Source organism: Talaromyces stipitatus, genomic scaffold (assembly GCF_000003125.1).
Source record: "Talaromyces stipitatus ATCC 10500 scf_1105507295511 genomic scaffold, whole genome shotgun sequence".
Classification (NCBI taxonomy): Eukaryota; Fungi; Ascomycota; class Eurotiomycetes; order Eurotiales; family Trichocomaceae; genus Talaromyces; species Talaromyces stipitatus.
Window position 1 is genome coordinate 2,426,078 of NW_002990119.1, and position 13,957 is coordinate 2,440,034.

The following is a 13,957-nucleotide window of genomic DNA, read 5'->3' on the forward strand; positions in this document are numbered from 1 at the left end:
CACACAAATAACGTGTCGCAGCTGAATCACCGTACACAGCCAGGCGCGAGTTAGTGGGTAATCGAGCCCATTCATGCTGGAACATGATACCCTGTCTGGACATGTTGAGGGCTTCGAGGAATGATACGATCGCATTCTGCAATTTTGGCCTCCATTTCCACTTGCTGGGACTTTTAACAAGGTTGGTGAATGTTTTTAAGATGTGAAGAAGCAAGCAATGAAATGGTTAGAATTTGGAAAAGCGAAGAAGAGAAGAAAACAGAAATTACCGCACATTTATAGTCAGCGGACGACAGTGGCTGGTTCGCAGGAGGCTGGTATTTGCAGGAATGTTCGCGTACCTGGATTCGACATACCTTAGGAAAGGCGAGAATTTGCTTGTGTAACCAGTAAATATACGAGTCCAGTTGGATCTGTGAGAAGCATTATGTATTAGTACCCCATAGACTTAGCGTACTAAATATCATTCGTTCAGTCATATAGTGGCAGTTGCCGGTGCCCGTTGACTTCGCCATTGGGGAAAATAGTTCGGCATTGGTATTCGTTGCCCCCGCATTAACAGGCAAACATTTCAGCTTTTCCGAAAAGCGGACGAAGGAAGTGATTATCAATATATAATGTTTATTATATAGACTGAATTAAATTTTGTTTTTCTCTTTTCGTTTCTTTTTTTGCGTGTTCTGTGCTTCAAGTGACTCCTTTTTCTCTCTTGCCGCTTCTTTGCCTACCACAGTATGGGCTTATCAACTGTTGTGTCCAAGCCGAACCAAAGGACGTGGTGGAAGGATGCAGTGATTTATCAAATTTGGCCAGCAAGCTTCAAAGACTCCAATGCCGACGGTCTTGGTGATATCCAAGGCATAATTGACAGCCTCGACCATATCTGCAGCCTCGGTGTTGATGCGATATGGCTGTCTCCTATTTTTGAAAGTCCTCAAGTTGACCTAGGATACGATATTTCAAATTACGAGAGCATACATGAACCATACGGGACAATATCTGACGTGGAAACGCTTATTCGCGAATGTCATAATCGAGGGCTACGGGTATTGTTCGATCTTGTTATCAATCATACTTCAAACCAGCATGCATGGTTTAAAGAATCCCGGTCGTCAAATTCCAACGACAAACGCGACTGGTATATATGGCGTCCAGCAAAGTATGAGGACGGGCAACGAAGGCCACCAAATAACTGGCAGTCCTTTTTTGGGGGCAGTGCATGGGCATGGGACGACACAAGACAAGAATATTATCTCCACCTGTTCGCGGAAAATCAACCAGACGTCAATTGGAATTGCCAAGAGCTTCGCACGGCAATTTACCAGAGCGCTATAGTATTCTGGCTCGACAAAGGAATTGACGGTTTCCGGATAGATGCTATGGGTGTTTGGAGTAAAGATCAATCATTTCCAGATGCACCCGAAACAGATCCATCCGCTCCTTTCAATCATCAGCCCCAGACATTGGAGATTCTTCATGAGATAAATACTATTCTATCGCGGTACGGTGATATCATGACGGTGGGGGAATTCGGCAGCCTGGATGATACGTCGATCGCACTGAAATACGTTGGTGCTCGTGAAAATCGAGTGGGAATGGGCTTCCAGTTCGAAAGCGCGTGTATAGGCTACTCCCTAAGCTCCTTCGACGTGAAGCCATTCACCCTGGTTGACTTCAAAAAGCCTTTTGCTAAATGGCAGCAATTCATTACTGGTACTGACGGATGGACTACCATGTTTCTAGAAAATCATGATGTCGCACGATCTGTCTCCCGTTTCGCATCAGACCATCCCAACTTCCGAGTTGCTGCTGCCAAAATGCTGGCAATGATGCATGTCACAGCCACGGGCACGTTATTCTTATATCAGGGCCAGGAAATTGGTATGACAAACATCCCTGCTCACTGGCCCATTGAGGAGTACAAAGACATCTCAACGCAACGCTACTGGAGCTCTATGACAACAACAACAACAACAAGTGGCTCAGAAACCAACCAGATATCAGGTCGCCGGAAGCTGGCAATGGCTAATATCCTCAAAGTGGCTCGTGACCATTCCCGGACCCCTGTACAGTGGAACAACTCTGCCCATGCCGGGTTTACTACAAGCCCAAATGGGCCATGGATGCGAGTGAATGATAATTATGTTGACATCAATGTCTCTCAACAGAATCGAGACATGGATAGCGTGTTATGCTATTGGAGGAAGTTGATTGCATTACGAAGAGAATACATTGATCTTTTCGCCCACGGGGCATTTCGATATGTTAATGAGGGTAACTCTGAGATAATGAGTTATGTAAAGACATTCGACAAGCAATCTGCATTGGTTGTATTGAATTTCACGGCCATGGAACGGGTATATGAAGTACCTGAGAACTTCCGCACAATGCATTTACTCGAGACGAATTATTCAGATATGCGAGAAAGTATACTCCAGCCTTTTGAGTGTCGTTTATACGTAAACACCTCATGATCTGGTCACTCAAAACCGATGCCATAAGGATTGGCCAATTACTACTTGACATATAGTTGATAGATAGATAAAAGGATACACACATATGCATACAAATTAAACATTTTGTAAAGGATTCAATCAAAATGACGATATTACCTCATGAACCCACTAACGCCTACGAACTTGACAGTCCTGAACATTCATCTGATAGTTACTGCACTACTTTCACTATGATTTATGTTGCATAATTATAACACTCCTTCATCGTTTTCCCATTCAGCCGATATCAATGAAAGCCAATCCACACTGGCCTGCTCCCGGCCAGAGTTGATATGATCATATACCCAGGAATCTACAGATGTTTGAGGCGTTGAAGTAATTGGTTTGGATACAGCCCCGGATGATACTGATGTTGAATTGTGTTCGGTCAGGCACTGACTGAGGTTTGCGGGGCTCGCAAGTAGATCTAGTCGGATCAATGCATGTTTTGTAACACCAAAACCGGGTAGGTGAGCACGTAGTAGGGTTCGATACTTTGATAGCTTATTCATCCAGTAATCATTCTCTCCATCTAGGATTGAGTGAAGGAACATGAATATCATAAAGCTGCCCGCTATTGCAAAGTTTATTTGGGATACTATGTCTGTCGTGAGACCAAGGACGCGAAGAGAAAGACCTCTGACTTACCCGCCAACCAAAAAGCTGACCTACGAGATACTGAGAGCGCCTCTAACAGATTTACCACTGACGACGCAATCTCCATCCCGCGCTGCCGGAGTCTGGAAGCAAGGTCTACGGTCTGGGCCTCGAGATGAGAGATAATCCGCACACATGCACGATAGAGAGCTATTTGTACCGCGTAGAAGGCAAGCTCAAGCGACCCTATAATCATGTTAGAAACCATTCGAGGAGATGGGGCGGAGGGAAACAGACCTGTTGGATCGGGGAAAAGCTTTTCTCTAATCAATGGGTCCAGATGACCGGTACGCCATGTTTCTAGTTTGGCTTCAAACTCGGTACACGAATTTTCAAGCTGCTCTAATCCGATGACTGGATGCGCATGAATTTCTTTCACTGTATAGAAGGTGGAAAGAATGTCAGCTAATATGACACTCAATTCCGTCATTGCAATAAACACTTTAGCTGGGGCTTGATTATCTGGAGTAGGCAGTTCCGAGCCTTCATCTGCAAAGTCCGACAGCTTTAGCATGGCTACGTTGGCATCATTATCGTGAAGATGTGAGGGTCGCCCAAGAGCGAACGCGGTCCTACAAAGTCTTAGGCCGATTGACTAGAGTTTTGAGTATTCAGGATGGTACTTGCCATTTATCCTCGTTGAAAATTCCCCACCAGAGTCGTCTCCGCCTCCTCTTTTCCGACATGGAGATACCCCAATGTTCCGGATCAACATTCAATCCCAGGTCGTGACCAATGCCAACCAGCTATCCGACATTAGTACTACTAGCGTACGAGGAATACAGCGTAGATGCTTACACTTCCAACCTCAGAACTCATACCCGGCATCGTGGGTGCTCTGAAACATATCAACGTTCTTAGAGAGGTATTCTCCAATTGAATTATAAGGATTGGCTCACCGAATGAGGGAGGCATGCCGTTGAGCAAAAAGCAGAGCAGCTTCTACTGTTTCCAGTTTCGCAGTGTGAGTTTCAATAGGAAGAGCTTGTTTGTTGAAATCGGTGAAAAGCCACGGATCAACACATTGGGCAGGAGGATGATAAGGCTGAGCCAAACAGTAAATGGAAACCATCAGTGTTGATTCGTTAGGAATGGTAAGAGGAGTCTGTGGGCCAAGCACAGGGAATGATTTGTGAACGACATCAAAGAAAGCATTGATCAAAGCCTCACGATATGGCCCGATCACGGCTTCGATCTTGTTCTGCGGATAGTAGGTTGGACTTGCGTCCAGGTGTTCGGCCGGAAACCCCTTTACGGTGGTTAGTATGAAATATCAATTTTGAACGTTTGATGAAGGGTTACCGAAAAGTGAATCGGATAGTGGGAATTCTTGCTGACTCTCTGCCATGCCCAGTGGATGACACCCTCTCGAACAGCACCCTCTTGCGAGCGGTGTAGCAGAATAAAGGGGTCGTAGTCACCACTCGGCCCAACATATTGGAAAATATGCTCTGAGACCCTCCTTGCAGATGAAGGTATGGTGGTGTTTACACTGAAGTGATCCCTACGAGGGGAAGGATTTCGTGCTGGTGCTTTCGAGGCACGACTCTTCTCCGAAGCGTCTTTTTTCTTTTCTGTACTTGGCTCAACAACGCAGTCTAGACCACGCCTGCTACATAACGCGCAGGCCGAGTTCCCTTCTCGGACGCAGCAAACACGTCTCCGGCGACATGCGGAACAGGGCTTTTGTCTTTTGGAGCGATAAGGGCGTCCCACTACAGGGGCGTGGGCAAGCATGGCGAGTTGACTATGATTAATTCAACTCAGATCTGTAAATGAAAGAAAGAGAGAAAAAAGTAGAGCTTATTTCCACGTCACATTAGGAATAAACTTGGTCTCCATTGGGATGGTATAAGTTGTTGGGTCAGCTTATCTCAGTGGCAAGAAATTCCCCTCGCCAGTGAAACCAAAGAATTAAGATTTCTTAGCAAGTTAGGCTAGTCATTTTTAAGCTTGATATTAATTATGATACCTGAGATAAGAGGTCAAATTACTATACTAATAACCGTAGTAATAACCCTAAAAACCTCAATAATTCTAACATCTACATAATAATCTAATTCATTCAAAACTTTTTTTTTACAAAGCTCGAAACAATCGTTATTCATGACAAAATATATCTTTATAAAGTGTATATACAAAAACGTCGTAATTATGGTTACATAAATGATAACCACATTCGCCAATGCTGAAAGATAAATACTTCAGGGTTACAAGTTCGCCATTGGCATACACTCTTAAAGTTCGCCAATGCCGAAATCACGTGTTACGTATCTTGACAGAATATGAGAGTTTTTGATAACAGATATTGGAAAGTCATATGGGCTGGACTCATGATCACAGGTATGAAGATATATAGGATGACAGATCTTGCCTCGATATGGCATTGTCAATCTCCACTTCCTGTGGACTTGTGTCATAGTTACTTATCGGCATTTAACAGGGATATACTCAAGAGAAAGTCATGGACCCAGAAAAGCTGGCGACCCCCAAATCGGGGACGACAGTGAACAAGTCTTCGGAGTTACCAGCAAAGCGTGATTTCATCGATCAGGCCCGACATGCTACGGTGGACGAACATGAGATGACTCTTGGCCAAGCTTTCAAGAGATATCCAAAGGCAATATTCTGGTCTATTTTTCTCTCAACTGCTGTTATTATGGAAGGATACGACTCCGACTTGATATACAGTTTCTTTGGTCTGCCCTCCTTTGTGGAAAGATATGGCAATCTCCAATCGGACGGCACACACTCCGTTTCTGCGCCATGGCAAAATGCGTTAGGGCAAGGGATAATGATTGGACAATTCTTTGGCCTATTCGTGACTGGCTGGTTCACTGATTTATACGGATTCAAAAAGACAATTGGAGGAGCTTGTGTTGCCATCTCTGGCTTTATATTCGTTTTGTTTTTTGCCCCTAATATTGGGACACTGTTGGTGGGAGAAATTCTTCTCGGTCTTCCTCTTGGTGTCTTCCTAACGTTAACAACCGTTTATGCCACGGAGATATCTCCTCTCGCCCTGAGGCCTTATCTCACAACATACGTCAACATCTGTTGGAGTATTGGGAAGTTTTTGGCAAGCGCGGCCCTCAAAGGATATGTAAATGATCCAACCTCATGGTCTTATCGGGTTCCCTTTGCCGTTCAATGGATGTGGCCTCCCATCATTATGATTGCGGCTCTCTTCGCGCCGGAGTCTCCATGGTGGCTCGTTCGCCAAGATCGACCCGAGGATGCGCGGCGGTCTCTAGAACGCCTTTCGACAAACGCCAGCGCAGAGGACCTGGACAACATGCTAGCCGCGATGGTTCTCACGAACCAGCATGAGAAGGCCATTGAGGACGGAACATCGTACTGGGACTGCTTCAAAGGCTCTAATTTACGACGAACCGAGATTGCCTGCATGGCACAGACCATGCAACCCCTTGTTGGCTTCTCACTAGTATTATACTCGACTTATTTCTTCCAACTTAACGGGATCAGTGCGAGCGATGCTTTCAGTTTGAGTCTTGGTCAAAACGGCGTTGCCTTGGTCGCTGGGGTTGCAATCTGGTTTCTCTTTTCCAGCGTCGGTCGTCGGACTATCTATCTCTGGGGCCTTGCAGGTTGTGTGATAGTCGAATTTACGATCGGAGGACTTGGGGTCCCGGAACCGCGTAAAGCTACGTCGTGGTCAACTGGAAGCCTGATCATAGTATTCTATGCTATCTATTCGCTCTCAATCGGTCCTATGTCCTACATCCTTGGTTTCGAAGTTTCATCCACCCGTCTTCGCAGCAAGACGGCGGTTCTTGGTCGGAACGCTTATCACCTTGGATCAGTATTCAATAACACTCTAACAACGTACATGATAAATTCATCGGCGTGGAATTGGCGTGGCAAGACGGCGTTTTTTTGGGGAGGGTTTTCCCTCCTTCTTTGGATTTGGGTTTTTTTCCGATTGCCAGAGGTCAAGGATCGGTCGTTTGCGGAGTTGGACATTTTATTTGAGTCTGGAGTCCCTGCCAGGGATTTTAAGAATACTTCTGTGGAAGCATTTGTTGAAGAGAATCATTTACAGCCAACAGCCACTGTCAATTCGCTCTAAGCATTGACTATGCTGATTCAAGGCATCACTTGGCAGTCACATCAGCCATATATTTATTTGATTAATTCGGCTAAAGATATCCGGCAATAACAAGTAGGTAGAATCGAGTGACCAGGTTTACTAAAACGGCTGAGCATTTTCCTACTCTCCGTTTGGACTCATCTACCTCAAATCCAATAGGATTCCGGGTTGCCTTGTGACTCTGTCTGTTTCTGTCCATCAGACGGACGAGCGAGGAGATCGATTTTAATACGAGGCTCGATAGCTGGTAAGTTTACAGGTACGGAAGGAAAATTACTATATAATTTACTGTACATGTAATACTGATATTTAATACATCAAAGCTCACATTTTTGAATCAAACTCCACATCAAGAGTACCAACACAATGTAAGAGCCTTTAGGCCACAAAGATTGTGCTTTGATCGAAGAGATCGATTATCCATCTCCTAATTCCAGCGCCGACGAAGAGTACCACTCTCATGAGCCGCAGAGCTGGACTTAAACTTTGAAAATTTGAAGGAATGTGCTTTAATCGCACTATTAACACGTTATATTAGCGTCAGAAGGCTGACGCGCGAAAGATTCCAGGAGATCTTTTTGCTGGCGTTCGAGTGAGGCTCAGACGCGAAAGAGGAGGTAGCACGAGCAGAATACACTTGCATCGCAAGGCTAACTCGCCGCAAAGAAAGTATAGAGAAAGTGCTCAGTGAACTTGCCACTATGCGTTTATGTCAAGAGCCATACCTCAATCCCGGCGGTGGAAATCTTCTACGCACACCTACGGCCTGACAGTCCAATTAGAGCTCCGTTCGTACTAATGGAGAGGTTCCTGGCAGGCATCTCTATAAACTTCGGGATGGGGTACCCATTGATCACAAAAAAGACGTTCAGGCACAAATTGCAGAAACATTGACGCGCTTCGCGGCTTGGAATTTGTTAAGACTGGAAGTTTACAGGATAATAGGCTAAATCCGATCGTTGACACTTGCCTTCCGCTTAGCCAAGGAGGGTCTTTTAAGTCAACATTCGAACTATTTGTGTGTGTGTGTGTGTGTGTGTATGTGTATTTAATGGCCGTGGTTCGTGACTTGCACGCTTCCCACCGATCCCTGCTGGGACATAGGCCGCCGAGAGGTAAGCCTCGGGCTTCAGGTCCTATCAGATTTATATACAAATAAGAGACTCTTTGGCGCATTTCCGTAGCTGCCGTGGTCTTATAAGGAGGCCCACTTCCGAGTGGGTTTTGGGTATTTGCCAGCTGCAGTGGTCCACCTACGCTCCATGACCTATAATTCTACTACCATCGCAATTAAGCAGTGAGTTTCAAAAGAAGGAGGGAAAGAAAGAAAGAAAGAAAGAAGAAAAAGAGAGATATAAGGGGAAAGTAGGGCTGACTTAGCTAGGTTTGATATTCACGTTCCGACAGTAGTACCTAACAGAAAGGAGATGATCTCAGAAGGGGGCCCAGGAGGACAAGGGGCTCGTCTCTTAGCTATATAATAGAAGAAGAAGTGCAAAGGTGCTTTCTATGCTCCACACTAACAAAGAAGATGAGCATCATCATAATTAAAATATTCGTGATAGTCTGCAAAGTCTCCATAACCAGTATAGACTGCAATGATACAGCCAAGATTAAGTTGGTTAAGCAGAAGCTCTCTAGGACACTTAGGAGATGTAGTTATTTCTAGGTCTTGGTATGTCTGTGGTGCTACAGTCTGCTACCATGTCTGAGTAGCGGATAGGAATTAAGTCTTGGCGTATCTCTTTAGCAAGGTATATGAGGACTTGTATGGAGAGGGGGGGATAGAAGTAGCTCCTTCCTTTGCAGTGAGATTAGCCGCTTCATTCTTAGGGATTTTGATGTGTCCAGGGACCCATCGGATTTGGATTGATCCACTTTTGATGTGTGGAAGCCTTTTACGTAGTGGCCAGGCAGCTGCAAGGGTGCGAAAGGATTCAAAGACTTCTTGAGAGGATCCTATAGAGGGAGATAGGAGGCGCGTGGCAACTTCCAGGTTGTCAAGACAGATCCATAAGTTGGTAGCAAATTGAGCTGTTAGGTATGCTATTCCTGCTTAAGTACTAGCTAGGGCTGCTTCTACTTCTATGTTAAAGACCTCTTTCCTATGTCCATATAAGAGTGAGGAGTAGAGGAACTGATAGTGTGCTTGAAGTCTAATATAGCTACCCCCTACAAATCTATCTACTAGCCTAGATCTATCTGAAAAGATTACAATATCCGAGCTAGGGATGGTGTGTTGGAAAGCTATGAAATTAGCCGCTATCTGTTCCTTAGTGCATCCTATGGAAGCTCCTATTCGAGCGTGGGCATTCTCACGAGACTCGCGAGGGTGCCAGGAAGCGTATTGGAGAGGGTTTATCTATTCAGAGTTAGGGAGAGCCAGTATACAGCGGGTAAATTGGCTGGTTTGTTAGCTATTACTAGCGATCTATTCTGCACGTCTTCAAAGTGGGTGATAAGGATCAACATACTGTAGGCGGATAGTTACAAGGAGGGCTATTCGATCTAGTTCAATTTCTGGTGGAGAGAATCCAGACTCTTGATAAAGGACAGGCATTGGGGTTGTGTGGAAGACTGGAAGGACTGCTCTTGCGCCTGTTAGTATTACTTTAGTTAGTTTCTCAAGATATTCTCTAACTCGGTTTGAAGTCTAGGAAGGCCCAGGGCGAGTGCGTCCCAGCCACCAGGTTTCAGCGCCATAGTATACTTTATAGAGTATACAGGCTGATACAGCCTACTATAGTAAATGAGGTTTGACTCCTCAAATAGTATTCCCTAGAGAGCGAAGGGCATTAGCTACAGTGAGGGCTTTAGATGCTGTTTCTCTAATATGCTATTTAAATGTTAGCTTTTTGTTAAAGAGGATTCCTAGCTATTGTAGATATAGATATTTAGTGTTTTCTAATATTGTAATAGATCTAGCTTTTACTGAAGATGTGTAGGTTGGGTCCTGGTCTGCTTTATGCTAGGAGAAGTGAAGAAGCTTATATTTATCTGGTGTAAATGTAATGCCCTCTATAGCGCCCTAGTTAAGAGCTTCTTGAAGTAAGTCTGATAAGGCTTCGCAGTTAGTAGCAAGAGATGTTGAGATTGCTAGGTTGGCTGCGTTGTCCGCGTAACCAAATCTGTTCCTTAGGTTTCCTAGACGGAATAGAGGCGCTATGTAGAGTATGAAAAGAATGCCAGATACTAGGGATCCTTGTGGAAGACTGCAGGCAATGTCTGTTGAGGGGCTGATCTCCCTATCGAGTTAGATCTGAACTGATTGCCCAGTAGCGAAGGAGGCAATCCAGAGAATGAGATTGGTAGGCCAGCCCTGCTCACGTAATCTGTGGATCAGTCTGCCGGGAAGCACGGCATCAAATGCGCCTTTAACATCTAGGGTAAGGAGTGAGGCAGTCATGCCTTGATTTAGCGCTTGTTCGACATCATGTGTTAGGCATGTGGTCAGGTTAGTTATGTTACGGGCTAGTCCCGCCTAATGCTCACTATAAGGGCATACTTGAATAGAAAACATAACATGAGAAAAGGAAAGAGAAAGGAAACAACAGGTTCTTCACACGCATACAATTTTATATGGGCAAGGGGAATTAGGGGCTTCCAACATGCTTCTTCCGGGAACCCGGGGTTGCCTGATATCGTATGACTCCGGACATCGTACGACTCCGGATAGGCAATGTTGCGCAAGCATGCGGGATCTGGGAATAGCTTCATATTTAGGTTTGCCGGGATCCAGCAGATAGCGCTGTTGTCAATATTCGTGAGGGCTTCACCCAAACATACTCATGAGGTCAGCTCATAACATTACCCCCCCTTTTCAAATCTTCCTAATCATCAAGAGCGATGGTGTCCTCCAGGTTCTGTGCTGGTTACCAATCTCGTTTCACATAACCTAACCATTTAACTAAGTATTGCTGAACCTGGCCACGTTTACACTTGACGGTCCTCTCACCCTCGATTCTCTCAACTATATATTCTAATTCTCTATTGACTAAAATTCCTAGTGGCTGGTAATCTGACAGCTCCTGCGATGGAAAGGGGTTCTTGGAGGCGGGCTATAGCAGCAATATATAGAAAACGTTGTGTATCTTGCCATTAATATCCAGTCTGTAGGCATGTGTTCTAACCTTTTCTAAAACTATGAACTTAGCATGTTGGTAATCCAGTTTCTTTGACAGTCTGTCAGTATGGATATTCCGTAGGTCAAGCCAGACTTTGTCTTCCACGCGATAGTTATGGGCTGCGTCTCAGTGCCTGTTCATAGACTCTTCTATACGCTGCTGCGTTGCTGCTATTTCTATCTGTGTAAGGTCTGCTGCTTGTGCCAGCTTCTCTATAATATCCTTTGCAATCTTATGCTCTTTATAGCGTGTTGTTAGTTTATAGACGGCATCCCGTAGATCTAATACTTTAAGATCATATCCGTGCATTAAAAAGAAGGGGCTCATCCCTATCGATGAGGATACTCAATTATTAATCGCTATTTCGGCCATAGGGAGGAGATTGCTCTAGTCTGTCTGGAAATAGTTGCAGTGCTTCTACAGGTAATCCTCAATAACTGCATTCATTCTTTTGGTTTGACTATCTGTCTGCAGATGCCAGGCAGTTGATAGGCGCCGTTCCATTTTTGCACTTTGGCAGATATAGGCCCATACCTCACTCACAAACTGGGAGCCTTGGTTAGAGATAATGCCTGTAGGAAAACCATGGCGGGAAACAAAGAATTGTAGGGACTCACGAGCAACTGTTTTAGCAGTAAGATCCTTCAATGGTACTGGAATGACTCCTTTGCTCAGCCTGTCTACAATAACTATGAGGCTATAGTATCCGTTGCTTTCCGGCAGCTTGTTGATGAAGTCGATACTTATCTCTCGCCATATCCTATCCGGTCCTGGGAGCGGCTTTAACATTCCTTGTCTTCAGTCTCTCCAAATCGTGTTTATACTGTACTTGCCGCAGTTATTTGTCAGTCGTTGGACGTTGTAACTCATATAAAGCCAGAAGAACATTCTTCCTACAATTATACTTGTTCCGTTGTGACCAGGGTACCCTGAGAGCATTGAATTGTGGCAATATTGCATGATTTTTGTTTGGAGTGCTTGTAGTCAGGAACCTATCAGCAGTCATGGTATAGAAGGCGTCCTTGTTCATTGATCTTATAGTCAGCTATTGGCACTTTTAGACTAAGGTCTTGTGGGAATGTTTGGAGGTTATTAGCAATGGCTTGCTTGATATGGGTATAATTGTCATTATAGGCTTTAGCTTGTATCTAGAGACTTTGGAATTGCTCTTTGTCAGTTAACACTTGAGTGGAAGGAATCACCATGCGCAGCACCTACATGGAGTGTACACGGATCCTTGTAGTAGTAGGACTCAGTCTCAATAGGTAAGACAATCATCGTTCTCATCCTTTGGCATGTCCTGCAGTTGTCGAGAGAGGGCATTAGGATGAAAGGCCTGTGATCCAGGCTGATAAACAAGTTCAAAGTTGAACTAGGAAAGGAGGATTTGCCAACGCATCTGTCATTTGTTTAATCGTTGGATCTTAGTGAAGTAGCGCAGGTTGTTATGATCTGTCACAATGATGAAAGAAGAAAGTTTAGCTTCCCATTGCTTCATGTAGTCAATAATAGTAAGTAGTTCTTTATCATAGATCTCATAATTACATTCCGCGGGATTAAGCTTCCAGGAGTAATAGGCACAGGTTCAGAGCTGTCCTTTGTCATTATACTGAGAAAGGGTGCCTCTATTTGCATATCCTGAGGAGTCAGTTTCCATAATAGTCTTTTGTTCTGGATTAAAAGGGACAAGGGCAGGTTTAGTAATAAAGAGGTTCTTGAGGCCTCAGAAGGCCTTGTTAGTGGTGTCACTCCATATAAAGGTTATATCTTTCTGCGTGAGATTGGTTAATGGTTATACAATGGCGGAATAGTCGTGGATGAATTATTGATAGAAGTTGGCAAAGCCTAGGAACTATCAAACTTCCTTGACTGTAGTTGGTGCTTGCCATTCCTAAATTACTTTTATCTTTGCAGGGTCCACTTGTATTCCCTTACCAGTTTCCATAATAAAGCCGAGATATTTTGTGCTTTTCACCTTAAATTCTGATTTATCGATATCAATCTACAAGCCTGCATCACGGAGCCGTTGAAGCACCGCACGCACGTGCTAACAGTGCTCCTTCAAGGAGCTGTCAGTGAAGATAAGTATGTCATTAATATAAGCAGTCACAAAGTCATCCAGGAAGTCCCATAGGGTCCAGTTGATATAGCGTTGGAACGTGCTCGGTGTATTAGCCAGACCAAAGGGAGTCACTAACCATTCAAAAAGACCAAACCAGGTTTGGAAGACTGTCAACCACTCATCTTCCTCTATAATATATATTTTGTGAAAGACCACGGGCACGTCAAACTTCGTAAACCACTTTGCTTTGGATATCCGCTGCAGAGTCTCGTGTATTAGCAGCAGGGAATATCTATTCTTCTTAGTAATAGTATTCAGAGCTCAATAGTCAATATAGAAGCGCAACCCTCCTCCCGGCTTCTTAACAAACAGCACCGGCGCGGCTGCGGGCGACTTGCTAACTCGTATGAATCCCTTGGATAAGAGATCGTGCAGTGTCTTCCTTAACACGAGGAGTTCTTCTTGGGATATGTTGTATAATAGTCCCCATGGCACTTCCGGCTTCTTA

General features: G+C 44.6%; 5 protein-coding genes across 5 annotated transcripts, besides 5 other annotated features; 2 read left to right on the plus strand and 3 right to left on the minus strand.

Moving 5' to 3' along the window:
• Positions 1-685: 685 nt before the first annotated feature.
• TSTA_106040 (isoamylase, putative) lies at positions 686-2,704 on the plus strand (the record flags this gene model as incomplete). Its single annotated transcript, XM_002486588.1, has 2 exons — positions 686-2,459; positions 2,588-2,704. The coding sequence occupies exons 1-2, from the start codon at positions 735-737 to the stop codon at positions 2,702-2,704; spliced, it is 1,842 nt and encodes a 613-aa protein (XP_002486633.1). The 5' UTR covers positions 686-734.
• Positions 2,705-4,889, minus strand: TSTA_106050 (uncharacterized protein; the record flags this gene model as incomplete). The annotated part of the gene is made up of 7 exons (XM_002486589.1): positions 2,705-3,069; positions 3,144-3,338; positions 3,390-3,724; positions 3,780-3,898; positions 3,951-3,990; positions 4,052-4,401; positions 4,455-4,889. The coding sequence occupies 7 exons, from the start codon at positions 4,887-4,889 to the stop codon at positions 2,705-2,707; spliced, it is 1,839 nt and encodes a 612-aa protein (XP_002486634.1).
• A 643-nt stretch (positions 4,890-5,532) lies between these two features.
• On the plus strand, positions 5,533-7,242 carry TSTA_106060 (sugar transporter, putative; the record flags this gene model as incomplete). The annotated part of the gene is made up of 2 exons (XM_002486590.1): positions 5,533-5,565; positions 5,596-7,242. 2 exons carry the CDS (start codon positions 5,533-5,535, stop codon positions 7,240-7,242), a joined length of 1,680 nt encoding a protein of 559 aa, XP_002486635.1.
• A 1,038-nt stretch (positions 7,243-8,280) lies between these two features.
• Positions 8,281-8,309: a microsatellite.
• Positions 8,310-8,570: 261 nt separating this feature from the next.
• Positions 8,571-8,616: a microsatellite.
• Positions 8,617-8,809: 193 nt separating this feature from the next.
• Positions 8,810-10,732: a mobile genetic element.
• Positions 9,320-9,735, minus strand: TSTA_106070 (uncharacterized protein; the record flags this gene model as incomplete). The annotated part of the gene is made up of 2 exons (XM_002486591.1): positions 9,320-9,625; positions 9,688-9,735. The coding sequence occupies 2 exons, from the start codon at positions 9,733-9,735 to the stop codon at positions 9,320-9,322; spliced, it is 354 nt and encodes a 117-aa protein (XP_002486636.1).
• Positions 10,733-11,513: 781 nt separating the features above from the next.
• Positions 11,514-12,176, minus strand: TSTA_106080 (retrovirus polyprotein, putative; the record flags this gene model as incomplete). The annotated part of the gene is made up of 2 exons (XM_002486592.1): positions 11,514-11,716; positions 11,849-12,176. 2 exons carry the CDS (start codon positions 12,174-12,176, stop codon positions 11,514-11,516), a joined length of 531 nt encoding a protein of 176 aa, XP_002486637.1.
• Positions 11,622-12,359: a mobile genetic element.
• A 304-nt stretch (positions 12,360-12,663) lies between these two features.
• Positions 12,664-13,957: part of a mobile genetic element that runs on past the window's edge.